Here is a 15066-nt window from a genome sequence, read left to right on the forward strand (position 1 = left end):
GCAGGTGAGTGCCGTTCGGCACCCATCCTCTGGGCGGGAATCTCACCGCATTGCCCTCCGCACCCCTGTTGCTGTGCTCTCCTCCGTGGCTCTGAAGCTTTCCCCCTCCGCCACCCGCAGTCTCCCGGCAATTTCCTTTTAAGGTGATGAAAATGTTCTAAAATTGACTTTGGTAATGGCTGCACATATCTGTGAATATACTAAAAACCACTGAACTGTACACTTTAAATGAGTGAATTGTATACTCCGTGAATTATATCTTATTAAAACTGTTACTTAAAAAAAAAACAGAAAGAACCAGAGAGAAATGTCCTCTTAGATTAGAGAGCAGTGAGAACAGAGTTACTGAATTAATGAAAGAGAAGTGAGGAGGGGCGGCCTTCAGAAAGGGAAGGAGGAAGAAGTATATAAATAGAAAGCTGACAGAGGAATTAGAAGAACTAGAGCAATGAGGTCCCTGGGTGTGGAGATAAGGCTCCTTCCAGGCCTCAGAGGCCCTGAAGCAACCCTGTAAGCTCAGTTCAGTGTGATAAATGGTGTTCACATAGGGGCCCTGGGTCATTACAACCAGGTTTAAAGTGTTTAGTATCTCTGTTGAAGAAGGCAGAGAAGTTTATGACACATCCTAAATAGGTAACAGTCTAAAAGCTTGGGTTCATATGGGCGCACTCCTCAGTCATCCAGAAAATGTACGTTTATGGAGCACACTCAACAGATAAGGTCCTCCTGAATTCAGAACATTTTAAGGGTGTGATGGTCTTTTTGATATGTCAACTTGGCAAGGCTCCAGCCCCCAGTTACTCAAACACTAATCTAGGTGTTTCAGTCAAGGTATTTGGCAGATGTAATTAAAGTCCACAGTTACCTCACTTTAAGTAAAGGAGATTATCTTAGATAACATAGGTGGGCCTGATTGAATCAGGTGCGAAGCCTTAAAAGCCGGGTTGAGGCTCTCCCAAGAAAAGAAATTCTGCCTGTGGGCAGCAGCTTCAGCCAGTGGACAGCCATGCCTGTGAGATCCTGTCTGCCTTTCCTGAAGGCCTGCCCTGGGAGTTCCCAATTTGCCTCTCAGGCCTCATAATCACAGAAGCCAATTCCTTGCAATAAAACCCTCATTATATATCTCCTACTTGTCGTGCTTCTCTGGGTGAACACTGACTCATAAAAAAAGCAACTGTGTTACTCCAAGATAATAAATTTGTGATCAAATTAAAGTTTATTCAGATGGAACATATCTAATGCCTAGATGGTGGTTTCTAATACCATTCTCCAATAAAAGGAACCAAGGTTCCTTGTCTCCCTGGAGAAATGGCTGATTCTGGGCTGGGGAAGTAGTGGATTATACCATAAGTATAAAATAAACATCCAGGGACTTCCCTAGTGGTCCAGTGGAAGTCACGGAAGAACCTTAAATGCATTATTACTAAGTGAACAAAGCCAATTCAAAAAGGCTACATACTGGGACTTCCCTGGTGGCACAGTGGTTAAGACTTCACGCTCCCAATGCAGGGGGCTGGGGTTTGATCCCTGGTCAGGGAACTAGATCCCACAGGCCGCAACTAAGAGTTCTCATTCCGCAACTCAAAGATCCCGCTTGCTGCAAACTAAAGACCCGACGTAGCCAAATAAATAAATAAAAATCCATACGTCCATTTAGATATAAACAAATGACAGAATGAATAAGTAAACAGGGAAGAAGAGACAAATCTCCCATGCAGAAAAATTCTGGGTAATTTATGGAGCTCCTCGTCTCTTGAAGAGTTAAAGAAGGGGGAGCATAACTCCCCACTTCTTAAGAGAGCTGCACATTGTGACTTACTTCCAAAGAGTACAGTCGGGAAGGGGGAAAATAGAGTAACTGTACAGTGGAGAAACCTGACCAACACTACTTCAGCCAGTTGATCAAGGTTAACATCAATGATGATAAATCATGGTGAGAGTACATACGCTTGAAATGATCTGATAAGAACGGCCTGTTACCTCTGTGATCTTCCTTCCCCAAAACTTATAACCTCAGTCTGATAATGAGAAAAACATCAAACACAATCCAATAGAGGGGCGTCCTAAAAAATATTTGACCAGTACTCAAAACTGTCAAGCTCATGTTGTTGAACCCAAGTTCATGGGCCTGACACACAGTGAGGCCAAACAAATAGAAACATCAGAGTTTGGAGCAGAGAAAGGTTTATTGCTAGGGCCAAGCAAAGAGTTCTGATCCAAACTCAAACGTTTTAGTTCGTTTGGCCTCACTGTACATTGGGCCCACGAACTTGGGTTCGACAGCAGTCATCAGAAACAAGGAGAGGGCTTCCCTGGTGGCGCAGTGTTTGAGAGTCCGCCTGCCGATGCAGGGGACGTGGGTTCGTGCCCCGGTCCGGGAGGATCCCACGTGCCGTGGAGCGGCTGGGCCCGTGAACCATGGCCTCTGAGCCTGCACGTCCGGAGCCTGTGCTCCACAGCGAAAGAGGCCACAGCGGTGAGAGGCCCGCGTACCACAAAAAAAAAAAAAACAAGGAGAATCTGAGACACTATCACAGCCAAGAGGAGCCTAAGGAGACATAACTACTATATGCCAAAGTGGTATCCTGGATGGGATCTTGGAGCAGAAAAAGGCTATTAGGTAAAAACTAAAAAAATCTGAATAGGGGCTTCCCTGGTGGCGCAGTGGTTGGGAGTCCGCCTGCTGATGCAGGGGACACGGGTTCATGCCCCGGGATCCCGCGTGCTGCGGAGCGGCTGGGCCCGTGCATCAGGAGCCTGTGCTCCGCAGCGGGAGAGGCCACAGCAGTGAGAGGCCCGCGTACCGAAAAAAAAAAAACAACTGAATAAACTATGAACTTTATATTATCTTCTCGACTTTTCTTGAAATCTAATACTGTTCTAAAAAATAAAGTCTATTAAAAAACTAGAGGGACCTCCCTGGTGGTCCAGTGGCTAGGGCTCCATGCTCCCAATGCAGAGGGCCCGGGTTCGATCCCTGGTCAGGGAACTAGATCTCACATGCTGCAACTAAAAGATTCCGCATGCTGTAACTAAGACCCGGTGCATCCAAATAAGTAAATAAATAAATATATTTTTAAAAAACTAGATCAGGAAAAAAATCAGATGAACAAATACTTCTGAATATGTACTCTACAAGTTTTTTTTTAAGATAACTGAGTTAAATTTATTTTGTTTTATTTTTTGGCCACACTGCGCTGCTTGCGGGATCTTAGTCCCCCGACCAGGGATTGAACATGGGCCCACGGCAGTGAAAGTCCCGAGTCCTAACCACTGGACCACCAGGGAATTCCCTGTAATCTACAAGTTTTGGTACTAGACTACAAAATGAGGAGTCATTCCGCTGTTTTCATTTTTACTTTAATTTAAAAGCAAGTCTAGGGGCTTCCCTGGTGGCACAGTGGTTGAGAGTCCACCTGCCGATGCAGGACACGTGGGTTCGTGCCCCAGTCCGGGAAGATCCCACATGCCACAGGGTGGCTGGGCCCATGAGCCATGGTCACTGAGCCTGCGCGTCCGGAGCCTGTGCTCCACAACGGGAGAGACCACAACAGTGAGAGGCCCACGTACCGCAAAAAAAAAAAAAAAAGCAAGTCTTGATGATTTAAGTGGCTGGCAGTCTGTTGACCCTCTGTTGATAGAGACTGTCCTATCTCCTAGTCAGTGCCAAATGAATGGCTTTTCTACCCCAAAGAGACTTTAGCAGGTAGCCCCCCCCAGTAGATAACCTCACTTTCTATTTCATTAAAAAGACGGAAATCACCTAAAAAGAATTTGTTCAGCTTCCTGCAACCAAACCTATGAACTGATCTGCATGTGCACCCATTTTTCGCTTCCTGTGCTCCTGTTACAACAGTTACCACTGATGCAGTGTTAACTGCGTGCCAGGCACTATGGTAATGCAGGTTGCGTGCCATTTCAGTAAACAAGAAAAAAAGGTTGCCTGCCATTTCAGTAAACAAGAATGTCTCCCGCCATCAAACCATCAGCCACTGCAGACGTCCCGACCGCGCGCCCTGAGGGGAATTCTGATGAAGAGAAACAGGATACTGGCCCTAGATAGTTAAGATGCATATCTAAGGAATGATTTCCATGAGCCCAGACTCTTGCATCTTCCCATACATAGAAAAGTGCTGAAATCATTAACTTGAGAGGTCTGTTTTTTTGTGATTAGCAGTAATCTTCTGATGTTTGACGATATTTTTTTTCCAGCAAAAACTCCCCTATATCGTGGCTCCTCCCTTGCCTCTCTGGAACATTTCCTCAGAGCTCTCTGAGAGGCTGTCTCTCCTGGGCTGTAGTCCTCACTAAGGTCCCCGAATAAAACATAGCTTGCAACTTTTAGCTTGTGGGAGTTTTTGAGGGTTTTTTTTAGTCGATAGTAAGCATATTGCATGCATTATCTCCTTTAATCGTCACACCGAAATTCCGAGGTTCTCATAATTTCCCCATTTTATAGTCAAGGAAAACAGACTCAGGGAAAGTAAGTGACTTGCCCAAGTTCTCACAGCTAGAAGGTGTTAGAACCAAGTGTTCCAACCCAGACTCCAGAGTCTGACCTCTTAACTCCTAGGCTCTCCTCCTCTGTGAGACAAATCCCTACTCCTGTGCTCTGACTCATCACTTCCCAGCCCTTGGGAGCTTTGATCCACTGACGATTTGTATTGTCCACTCTGTGTTCCTACTTCTTCCCTTCTGTGCCCTTCACATCATTATGCAAACAAGCTGTCACTCCCCGGGTCAAGACAAAACCCCTCCTCTAACCCCACAGGTTTCTCCAGTTCTCTCTTGACTCGAATATTCACTACTCAACTGTCAATATTGAGTATCTTCACCTGGAAGGCTTACAGCCATCCCGTGCTAAATATACCCCAAACTGAACCCTTGACCACTCCGCTTTCCCACCAGAAAACTATTCTCATGGTCTTTCCCTCTCAGCGAATGACACCACCAACCACCTTGTTGCTCAAGCCAGAAACTTGGGCATAATCCTTGCCACTTCCCTCTACCTCTCCTCCTACACTCAGTCACAAGTCTTGTTGATTCTACGAAATCTCTCCTCTGTCCATTTAACTCCATCTCCACTGCCTCTGTCCTAGTGCTGGCCACCATCCTTTCTCATGCGGACTACAAACCACAGCCTCTTACTAGTCTCTACTTCTAGCCTATGCTGCCCCATCCCCAGCCAGTCTGATCTTAGCACTCCACGCACTAACCCCGGTTATTTCTTAAACCCAAACCCGATAGGCATCTGTCCATTTTCAAGCCCTTCAATGTTTTTCTGGGCCTCAAGATGCAATCCAAGCTCTGTCTCAAGGCTTTGAGCCTCCCGCTGATCTGGCCTCTGCTTACTCTCCAGCTTCCTCCTTCATTACTACTTCCTCTGGGCACCCCTCTCCCGCCACCCCGTCCCCTTCCCACACTTCTGCCACACAGAGTGACTTTCAGTTCCCTAAATTCTCCCAGCTTTCTATTTATTTTTTTTGGGGGGGGTTGCCCACATGGCATGTGGGATCTAGTTCCCCGCCCAGGGATCGAACCCACGCCCCGTGCAGTGGAAGCGTGGAGTCTTAACCACTGGACCACCAGGGAAGTCCCTCCCAGCTTTCTCCTGATTGGGCCTTTTCACAGTCTGTATCCTCTGTGTAGCACAGGAACACACCACACTCCACCCGCCAGATCTAACTCCTCTTTGGCCTTCGGGGCTCAGCTTGCTCTTCCTCAGCTCCTCACTCCCATGTTCAGGTCAGGTTCCCAAGGACCTAGTGCCTTCCTCAGCACAGCACTTAGCATCAGGGGCTGTGGCTGTCTGCACATTCGTCTGTCCCCTGCAGACTGAGCCGGTGAAAATGGGGGCCTGTGGATGTGGCTCACCCCTGCAGCCCAGCACCCAGCACCCAGCGCCATGCATCCACCTCGTAGTCTGTATTGGGTGTTTGCGGAATGAACAAGTGGGAGTCGGAGGCAGCTGACCTTGAACTAGATCCACAGGCTTTCTGATTAAACTAATAGTTGTTTCTTTGTAGGTCATTTGCGTTCTGTTCCAATGCCTTTGTCCCTTTGGTGGCCCCAGTGGAAACACTTTTTCTAATGAATCAGATATACATTTAGAGACTTACAAATGTAGCATTAGAGGTTCATGATTTAGAACCAGTTTCCTCATTTTGAGTGGCAGAAAACTGAAGTCCCCAAGGCTGACGTGGTTTGTTAGTAGCAGGCTCATTGTAGCTGTAAAACTGGGACTATATCTTGTCTTACTTCAGTTACTCTGGTACCTAACTGTTGGTAATGCCTGTCTTCTTTCATTTAAACGGTAAGGTAGGTTGCACTGTGACTGTGGCTTTCACGATTAGCCATGTGTTAACATTAAATGGGGCTGGGACTTCCCTGGTGGCGCAGTGCCACAACTACTGAAGCCCGCGCGCCTAGAGCCCGTGCTCCGCAACAAGATAAGCCACCGCAATGAGAAGCCCGCGCACTGCAACGAAGAGTAGCCGCCGCTCGCCACAAGTAGAGAAAGCCCGCGTGCAGCAACAAAGACCTAATGCAGCCACAACTAAATCAATTAATTAATTAATTAAAAAAAGAGAGAACGCAGTTCCACTTAGGGTCAGGCTGAGGCACAAGTCCTGTCCCACTGCTCCTGGGTCTCAAGCGACAGCTTTGGACATGCAGCTGCAGGTGGCCTCATCAGTGACCATAGTTCAAGTGCAGGTGTCGGCCCACCAGTGTGGTGAATGAGGTGCTCCTACAGAGGGTGAGTAGTGAGAACAGTGCCATTCCCTACTCGTTATGCCTGAGTTTTCATGATGTGCCCGATTCTCCAGATTCTTTCCCTAGTGCCTTAAGCCCCAGCTACCTACCTACCAACCACGCATGCGCACACACACACCATTTGCCTCCTCGTGAACCTGGGTGAGGCCTTCCCGCAACTCCCCAGGCAAGTCATTCCTCCTTCACCCTTTGTAAACACATGCTAAGGCATCGATTAGTTTTCTCCGAGGGTTTGCCACCCACCCTCCCTCCCTCCGTTCCCAGACGGGCATATCTGATGTGCACAGGTACAGATGCACGGCACACTCTCTTGACTGCAATACCTGTGAGGGTCATACTTGCCTCTGGCTCCCCAAATACCCAACGTTTTGTATAAGCAGGGGCTTCATGTTTGCTTCTCTGGGCTAAAACACCCTCAGGGAAGGGTAAATGGTTAATACTTCACCCTGTTCTTTCCAAGAAAATCTACTTCCTGTTCAATCTGGTTCTCATTGCCATTCCTGCTGACAGCAGCTACCTGCCATGTTAAGTACTCAAACTGTTAGTTGCTATCAGCAGGAATGAGAATTGTGGGACTTTTTTTTTTACCCTGGCCAATGAAAGCACCAATTCCTAACCACTGGACTGCCAGGGAATTCCCCTTTCTTCTTTTTTATTTATTTATTATTTATTTATTTATTTTTGCGTTACGCGGGTCTTTCACTGTTGTGGCCTCTCCCGTTGCGGAGCACAGGCTCCGGACGCGCAGGCTCAGCGGCCATGGCTCACAGGCCCAGCCGCTCCGCGGCATGTGGGATCCTCCCAGACCGGGGCACGAACCCGTGTCCCCTGCATTGGCAGGCAGACTCTCAAACACTGCGCCACCAGGGAAGCCCTTCTCTTTTTTAAATTTTATTTTCTTTTTTGAGAATTGTTTAACTTTTCTTCATCTGTAAAATGGGAGACTTATCTGCTAGGACTGATCCTTGACCGACATTATCATTCAATCCTTACAAACCCGAAGTAGGTGATTCTGGATAAGTCTCCTGATGTTTCCACAGCTGGTTCAGTAACAGAGGTGGGATTCACCTGGAGGTGAGTGTAAGGCCCAGGATTTCCGTCCTCAAGTCACCCTACATCCTTTCTTTCCAAGACCGCGAGGGGTTACTCTACTCCAAATTCAAATCCTGGAACTAGAAGGGAACTGGCATCTCTCCAAAGGCTGACACTAAGCACCAACTCCATGCCAGCTCTGCCTGATGTCCCCCCTGACAGCCTGCCCCTTCCCACTGTCTTCGGTCCCTGTGTCTTATTTTTGCTTTATCCAGCATACAGCCCACGTCTGCTGGGGAGGGGTCCACACCGAAACTTTAATCCTGCTTACTCCCCATTCCTCTTCCCCGTTTCCTAGTTAGGCGCTGAGTCAACTGCTTCAGTGCGTTATTAACTTCATCCTCAAAGCCCTCTGAGGGAGGTCCCACATTGCAGATGACACTGAGGCTTACAGCTGGTGCATGAAGAGCCGGATTTGAATGCAGACTATGCAGTCTTGCCACTCCAGACTGCTAACTCTTGGCCACCACTCTGCTGCTGCCTGCTTCTCAGTAGGCCATCGAGGGATGGCCAGCATCACCACGGAGTTGACTGTCTTTTAAAAGCTGATCTTATGCTGCACCTCTTATAGGTAAATATAAGTCCTAAATATCTCAAAGCTCCCATTCCTCCCTTCAGGAAGCAGCAATCTAGTCCACCGAGGAAACAAATACCGGCACTTACTGCACGAGGCAGTGAGGAACCACTGGATCCAGGACCTGTGTCCAACCCCAGGCTCAAAAGAAACCCCTTTTACACGGCCAACCAACCCTGGTGTCCATCATTTTCCCTTTCAATTTTAATCCTCCTTATTCAAGGTCTATAGAGAAAGCTCCCTCTGCCGTGTGACCTTGGCCTTGTCATAACCTCCCCGGGCTCAGCGAGGAGCCTACCTACTCTGAATGGTGAGGGTGAGGTATTCCTAATACTCCAAAATGGTTAGAAATTTCCATCACATGACTGTCAATTAATTGTATCAAGTCCCTCTGCCTTGGACTTGAATAACATTTTTAGCATATTAACATTTACCAACTGCTGTTCACACAGTGGCAGCTGTCTTTGAATATGAAGGAAACACTGATGCAATAAGAGAAAATATTTGAAATCTAGGAGCTTGTAAAGGAAGTGGAAGCATTTTTCCAAGATCTGTTGGCAGCTCCCACGTTCTTGGGCTGGTGGGTATTCTGCAGCCCACCCTTCAAAATTCTGGTGAGCACAGTGGTGCTTCTTAAGGACCATGGTCATGAGCCTCCTAGTTTGGTTACAGGTCAGGGGCCCCTCGGTTGTGCAAGGGGTGCAACCACCATTTGCTGCACTCTGACAGCTCCTGTCACTTGCTTTATCGGCTCTGTCCAGTGCAGGCTCCCTACAAGCTGGGTAGGGAGTTAGCACTAAATCTGACCCCCTTCCGCTGCGGCAGTTCCAGCCTAATTCCACAGGTAACTAGCTGGGGCACTCTGGCTTTCTCCCATCTTTCCCAGACATTAGATATGGCCTGTGTATTGGCCCATTACTAGCCTAACGTACATCTGTCTATCCATCAGTTAAACTCAAGTACCTAAGAATAGTGCCTGGCCTGTAAATTCGAATGTATTACATGTCAAAAATACTCTTGATTTCTTTCAACCATTTAAAAATGCAGGGACGGGCTTCCGTGGTGGCGCAGTGGTTGAGTCCGCCTGCCGATGCAGGGGACACAGGTTTGTGCCCCGGTCCGGGAAGATCCCACATGCCGTGGAGCGGCTGGGCCCGTGAGCCATGGCCGCTGAGCCTGCGCATCCGGAGCCTGTGCTCCGCAACGGGAGAGGCCACAACAGTGAGAGGCCCACATACTGCAATAAATAAATAAATAAATAAATAATAAAAATGGAGGGACTTCCCTGGTGGCACGGTAGTGGTTAAGAATTGGCCTGCCAATGCAGGCGACACAGGTTCGAGCCCTGGTCCGGGAGGATCCCACATGCCACGGAGCAACTAAGCCCGTGCGCCACAACTACTGAGCTCGTGCGCAGCAACAGAGACCCAACGCAGCCAAAAATAAATACATAAATTTATTTTAAAATAAATTTTAAAATGCATAATTTTAGTTCACAGGCCATACGAAAACAGTCAGCAGACCAGTTTGCCAATCCCTGGCTCACATGATTCCTACTCTGAGGACTGGCACCACAGAATAGTATATGAAGATGCTTTTTATGGGACTTCCCTGGCAGTCCAGTGGTTAAGACTGCACGAGTTCGATCCTTGGTCAGGGAACTAAGACCCTGCCTGCATCGTGGCATGCCCCCCACCCACAAAAGCCTTTTATTTTAAGAAGGTGCTACCCTCAGGTATGAGGATGACACATACATGCACTTCCCATAACAGTAGGTATAAGAGCTGCAAGTTACAGGGAGCTATTAAACAACAAAATCTAAAAAAACCAGTTCCTTACTTTTACTAGACATACTTCTATGTACCTGGTAACTAGAGAACATTTCTATCATTGGACAGTCCTGTGTTACATCTGATAGGAGGAGTATTTATTCAGTACATCATCACAAACCAGAATAATACAATAACAGTTCCAACAAAAGGTTCACATGTTTATTACAGAGCTACACAGTGAGCAGTGATGAGGAAAGCTCAAGAGGAGAGAGCATCAAACACAGGCAGCTGTTCCAGATACTAGTGATGTTCTGATAATGTGTGTGAATTCATATGTGAGGCTCATTATAGACCCAGCTTGGTTCTTCTCCAATGTCTTCTCTTAGAGTTGTACCTACACAGAAGGAAATCACAAATTACAAAGGCAGTCTGACCTCAATTTAGCTGCTCTTACTGACCACAAACTTTGCCTTAAAGTACCATAAAAATCTTTGAAAGAAAAAGCATTCCACTTTCCCTACCGTTAAAAAGTTTGGAGCTCTTTTTGGAGAGTAAAAAACGATTTGCTAGATGTGTTAAAGAACTAGTCAAAGCAATTTTTTACCTCTCAAAATGATTCCAGGCTAAGGAAAACACACACTGGTTCCTTATAGGGACTAAGTAATGGAGAAGCTCTCTCCTCTCCCCAAGTGTACGCTCATTCACTTTTGATTCAACAGACCTGGGGTAGACCCAGAGACATATAACCTCCCCTTCTAAATTATATCAAAACCAGTAATTCTACATAATAGGTCACACATACAAAAAAGCTCTTGCATAATTTTAATACTACATTAACACCCTCAGTCACTTCAATACCACAGCCAAGTTATTTGCAGAGCTAAGGCCATCTCAGAAATGTTCATGTCAATCTGTCATGATTTTACCCCCATAAAAGGCAAAATCAAAAATGATCAACACAGATTTTCTTTCAGCAGGATTATGTCAGTACTTCCACGAAACGGAGCACTGTAATTGCAACCTGCTTTCAATACATTTTAAAAGTTAGACAACACACACACAAAAAGCCAGACCACAGAGCAAGAGACCAGCATCTGATAACTGCAGGTACCCTCTATTGAGCTAGGCACTGAGCTTTATATACATTTCTTTCATTCCTCACAACTATAAAGGCAGGTCCTACCATCATTGGATGAGGACACGATAAACCAAAGGTTGCAATTAATTGGCCTATAAAGCTACAGTGGGTGGTGATTTCACATGTGTAACTGGCTAAATGAATTAAGGAAATGGGCCTTCCATCTTATGTTCTGGCTCAGACTGAAGACAACAAGGAAATTAACAAATATTGGAGGAGTGTCTGCCCCTAAGCTCAGCTGTGGGCTGACTGTGTCCAGAAACCCAGAAGAAGCACATTAAAAAAAAACCCCAAAAGAATTTCAGAATGGTGGCTCAGGACGAATTAAACTGCATATACTTTCAATTGTGCATTTACACCCCCAAAGTAATCCTAAGTTCAACAAAACACAAGGGTGGGGAGTGTTTGCCTTTACCTGATTTTATTACCAGTTTTCATTCGAATCCATTGGGGAATGGGACGATTCTGCTTTTGTTTCTTGGCCAGAAATCGCTTGATCCTGAAAGTCTTGTGAGAAGACTGGGAAGGAAATGCAATCAATTTAACAGCAATACCAGAACTTGCTCCAATGATTCAAAGTCAAGAACTCCCTAAATCCAACAAATATTCAAATGCTTAACATATAACAAGAACAACCCTCTCGATGCTACACCCCTCACTGCCCTTTGCTTTGTTCCTCACTTCTACGGAGGCAGATACCATAATGCCCACTGTTCAAAGAAAAATCAGTAGTCAGGGAGGTAGGTAACCTGCCCCAAAGCAGAGTATTAATGTGCAGATTTGGCTGGGATTCAAACCCAGGTCCTCTCTGCTCCAAGGCTAGGGCGTGTTCCAGTCTTCCCTGCTGTCAACCCAGGACTGAGAGGACTATAGTCAGAGATGGCGGGGACTAAAGCACGTGGTTTTCAGGAACAATCCCTTGCAAGTCAGTGAGTCTCAGCGCACTATTTTATACACCAGAGTACTGGGACTTCCCTGGTGGTCGAGTGGTTAGGATCCCACGCTTCCACTGCTGGGGACCCCGGTTCGATCCCTGGTCGGGAATCCAAAAAGCCACACGGAGCGGCAAAAAAAAAAAAAAAAAAAAAAGATTTACACAAGGTCCCTGACTTTCGGTAAATCTGTTCTAGCCCTCTGACCATTTTGGTATTAATTCTAACTCTATTTAAAACGTCACTTTCCCAAGGATGACTTTCCCAGCTTCCCGTCACATTCAGAGCACATCACCCCTTGATCCAGGCGTTTCTACGAGGTGACGTTCAAGTCCCTTAACAAAGGGCTAAAAAGTCCTGTAATCTCATAGCGTGGAAGGATCCTGGCACCCAAGTAAAAACAGTCTTCGAAAACCAGCAGCCTACATTGCCTTTTCGATGCCAGGAACATCCCGCGTGTCGCAGGCAGCCCGAAGTCAGGCCACGATTTCTGGGGTACCCCCTCGACTTCTCTTCTTGCCCCCGAAACAGAGTTCGCTCCGGGAAAAACGGGAATCCCTGCCCGCCTGAGCAGTGACCTGGAGCACAGAGCGCCCCTTCGGACCTCGCGGGGCCGGCACAGCCCGTCCCTCCCCAGGTGCTCGCTCGCTTCCCAGCAGGCCCGCGGACTCGAGCCGTGGCCCAACTCCATCTCCTCTGGAAAAGGCCTTAAAAAGGGTCCCGCACATCGGCGCAGCCCGCGGCACCGGCGAGCTCGCGGGGACCTCAGATCTCGGAAAGCCACCCCAGACCCGATGGTAATGGATGGACTTACCATGGCGATGATCAAATCCAGCCGCAGATAGAATGGAGGACAAGAGAAAAGAGGGAGAATCAAGCGGAAGTACGTGTTTTAGAGGGCGCCGCCGGGGGCCGGGCTTGGGGAGGACACGCCATGAGCCAACCATCGCCCCCTGGCGGCCGCTCTCTGCGCAAGCTACCGTGAGGCCGTGGGAAACTGCGCTCATTCGTGCGAAATGGAATTCCCTTTGCTTCAGTTCCGTAATTGGGTTTTTCAGGACCCCGTTAGTGTGCTGTGTCATGGGTGAGACACACAGTCCGTGATAACTGCCAAGGCAGAAACCCTTCCGAAGGCGGGAGGAGCGGAGTGGGCGGGGCTATCTCCAAGGAGGGCGGGGAAGAGGTTATGTCCCGGCGCAAGGGACTTCGGTCCTGCGTTTGGGAGGGAGCGCGCCTAGGGGTGGGGGCTGGGAACGCCCCGCCGGAGTGGACTAGGGGGATGGACCCCGGCTCTTTCTCGGCGGTTGTGTCCACTAGGCTGGGCCGTGCGGGATGGGAATGTACAGTGGTGTTGGCCATGGGGCGTTAGACTAGGCAAGAGGCTGCCAATCAAGGGTTTTTTTTTTCCTTTCCAGTTATATTGAGATATAATTGACATACAGCACTGTATAACCAATCAAGGTTTTACACAACGCAGAGTACTAAGGATCACGGCCCCAATCAAGGTTTTAAACTGAGAAAGTTCTGGACAGAACATTCCCTTGGCTGCTAGGAAGCTCAGACTGACTTTGTAACCCACCTTTGGCAAAATGTACAGGAATTAATGGCACACGTTTTGGATGTTAATGTTCCCCGTTTTCATCTTTTTCTTCTCCCCATTTAGAAATAAAGATCTCTACAGTCACTTCAAGCATTTTTGCACCAATAGATTAAGGTAAGGGTTTTTAACCTGGGGTCCACAAGGGTCAATGTATAGAATTCACAGGGTACGAACGTGGATGGAAAAAAAATCACAACTTCGTTTTCATCAAACTCTGAAATGTAGTGCTTTCTTTATTTACAAATGTAGACAACAAACTACAGTGACATTAGCAGTACCTGTGACTTGGTCACCAATAGAAATCAAAGATGGTTTCATATCACACTGCAGTTGATGCAGATGTCTCGAAATATCATTTATGTACTCATCACTTCTTTGAAATTACAGTAGACCCACAAGAACTCTGTTAATCCTGTATGTTGCTATAGTACACATTTCTTTTAGAAAATATTTTGATAGCTGTATTGCAGTGTGATTGGTTTTCTTTATCATCCTGTGTACTTTGTTTTATGCATTTAAAAACATTCTGAGAAGGACTTCCCTGGTGGCGCAGTGGTTAAGAATCTGCCTGCCAATGCAGGGGACACGGGTTCGAGCCCTGGTCCTGGAAGATCCCACATGCCACGGAGCAGCTAAGCCCGTGCGCCACAACTACTGAGCCTGCACTCTGGAGCCCACGGGCCACAACTACTGAAGCCTGCGCGCCTAGAGCCCGTGCTCCGTAACAAGACAAGCCACCGCAATGAGAAGCCTGCACACCGCAACGAAGAGTAGCCCCCGCTCGCCGCAACTAGAGAAAGCCTGCCTGCAGCAACGAAGACCCAATGCAGCCAAAAATAAATAAATAAAATTTATTAAAAAAAACCACAAAACGATTCTGAGGGACTTCCTTGGCGATCCAGTGGTTAAGAATTGCCTTCCAATTCAGGGAACGCGGGCTCGATCCCTGGTTGGGGAACTAAGATCCCACATGCTCCGGGGCAACTAAACCTGTGTATCACAACTACTGAGCATGTGAGCCACACCTAGAGAGCCGCGTGCCAAAACAAAGGATCCCGCATGTCACAACAAAGATTCCGCATGCCGCAACTAAGACCCGACGTAGCCAAAAATAAAATAAAATATATTTTTTTAATTCTGAAAATAAGTCCAGAAATTTTCTCAGACTGCCAAATGGTTCTATG

General features: G+C 47.3%; 1 protein-coding gene across 1 annotated transcript; it reads right to left on the minus strand.

Moving 5' to 3' along the window:
- Nucleotides 1-10417: 10417 nt before the first annotated feature.
- Nucleotides 10418-13165, minus strand: RPL39 (ribosomal protein L39). The gene is made up of 3 exons (XM_082864276.1): nucleotides 13097-13165; nucleotides 11766-11869; nucleotides 10418-10606 (listed from the first exon to the last, which is right to left on the minus strand). The coding sequence occupies exons 1-3, from the start codon at nucleotides 13097-13099 to the stop codon at nucleotides 10558-10560; spliced, it is 156 nt and encodes a 51-aa protein (XP_082720402.1). The 5' UTR covers nucleotides 13100-13165; the 3' UTR covers nucleotides 10418-10557.
- Nucleotides 13166-15066: the final 1901 nt, after the last annotated feature.

This window comes from Leucopleurus acutus (genome assembly GCF_964270905.1).
Source record: "Leucopleurus acutus genome assembly, chromosome: X".
Taxonomy (NCBI): domain Eukaryota; kingdom Metazoa; phylum Chordata; class Mammalia; order Artiodactyla; family Delphinidae; genus Leucopleurus; species Leucopleurus acutus.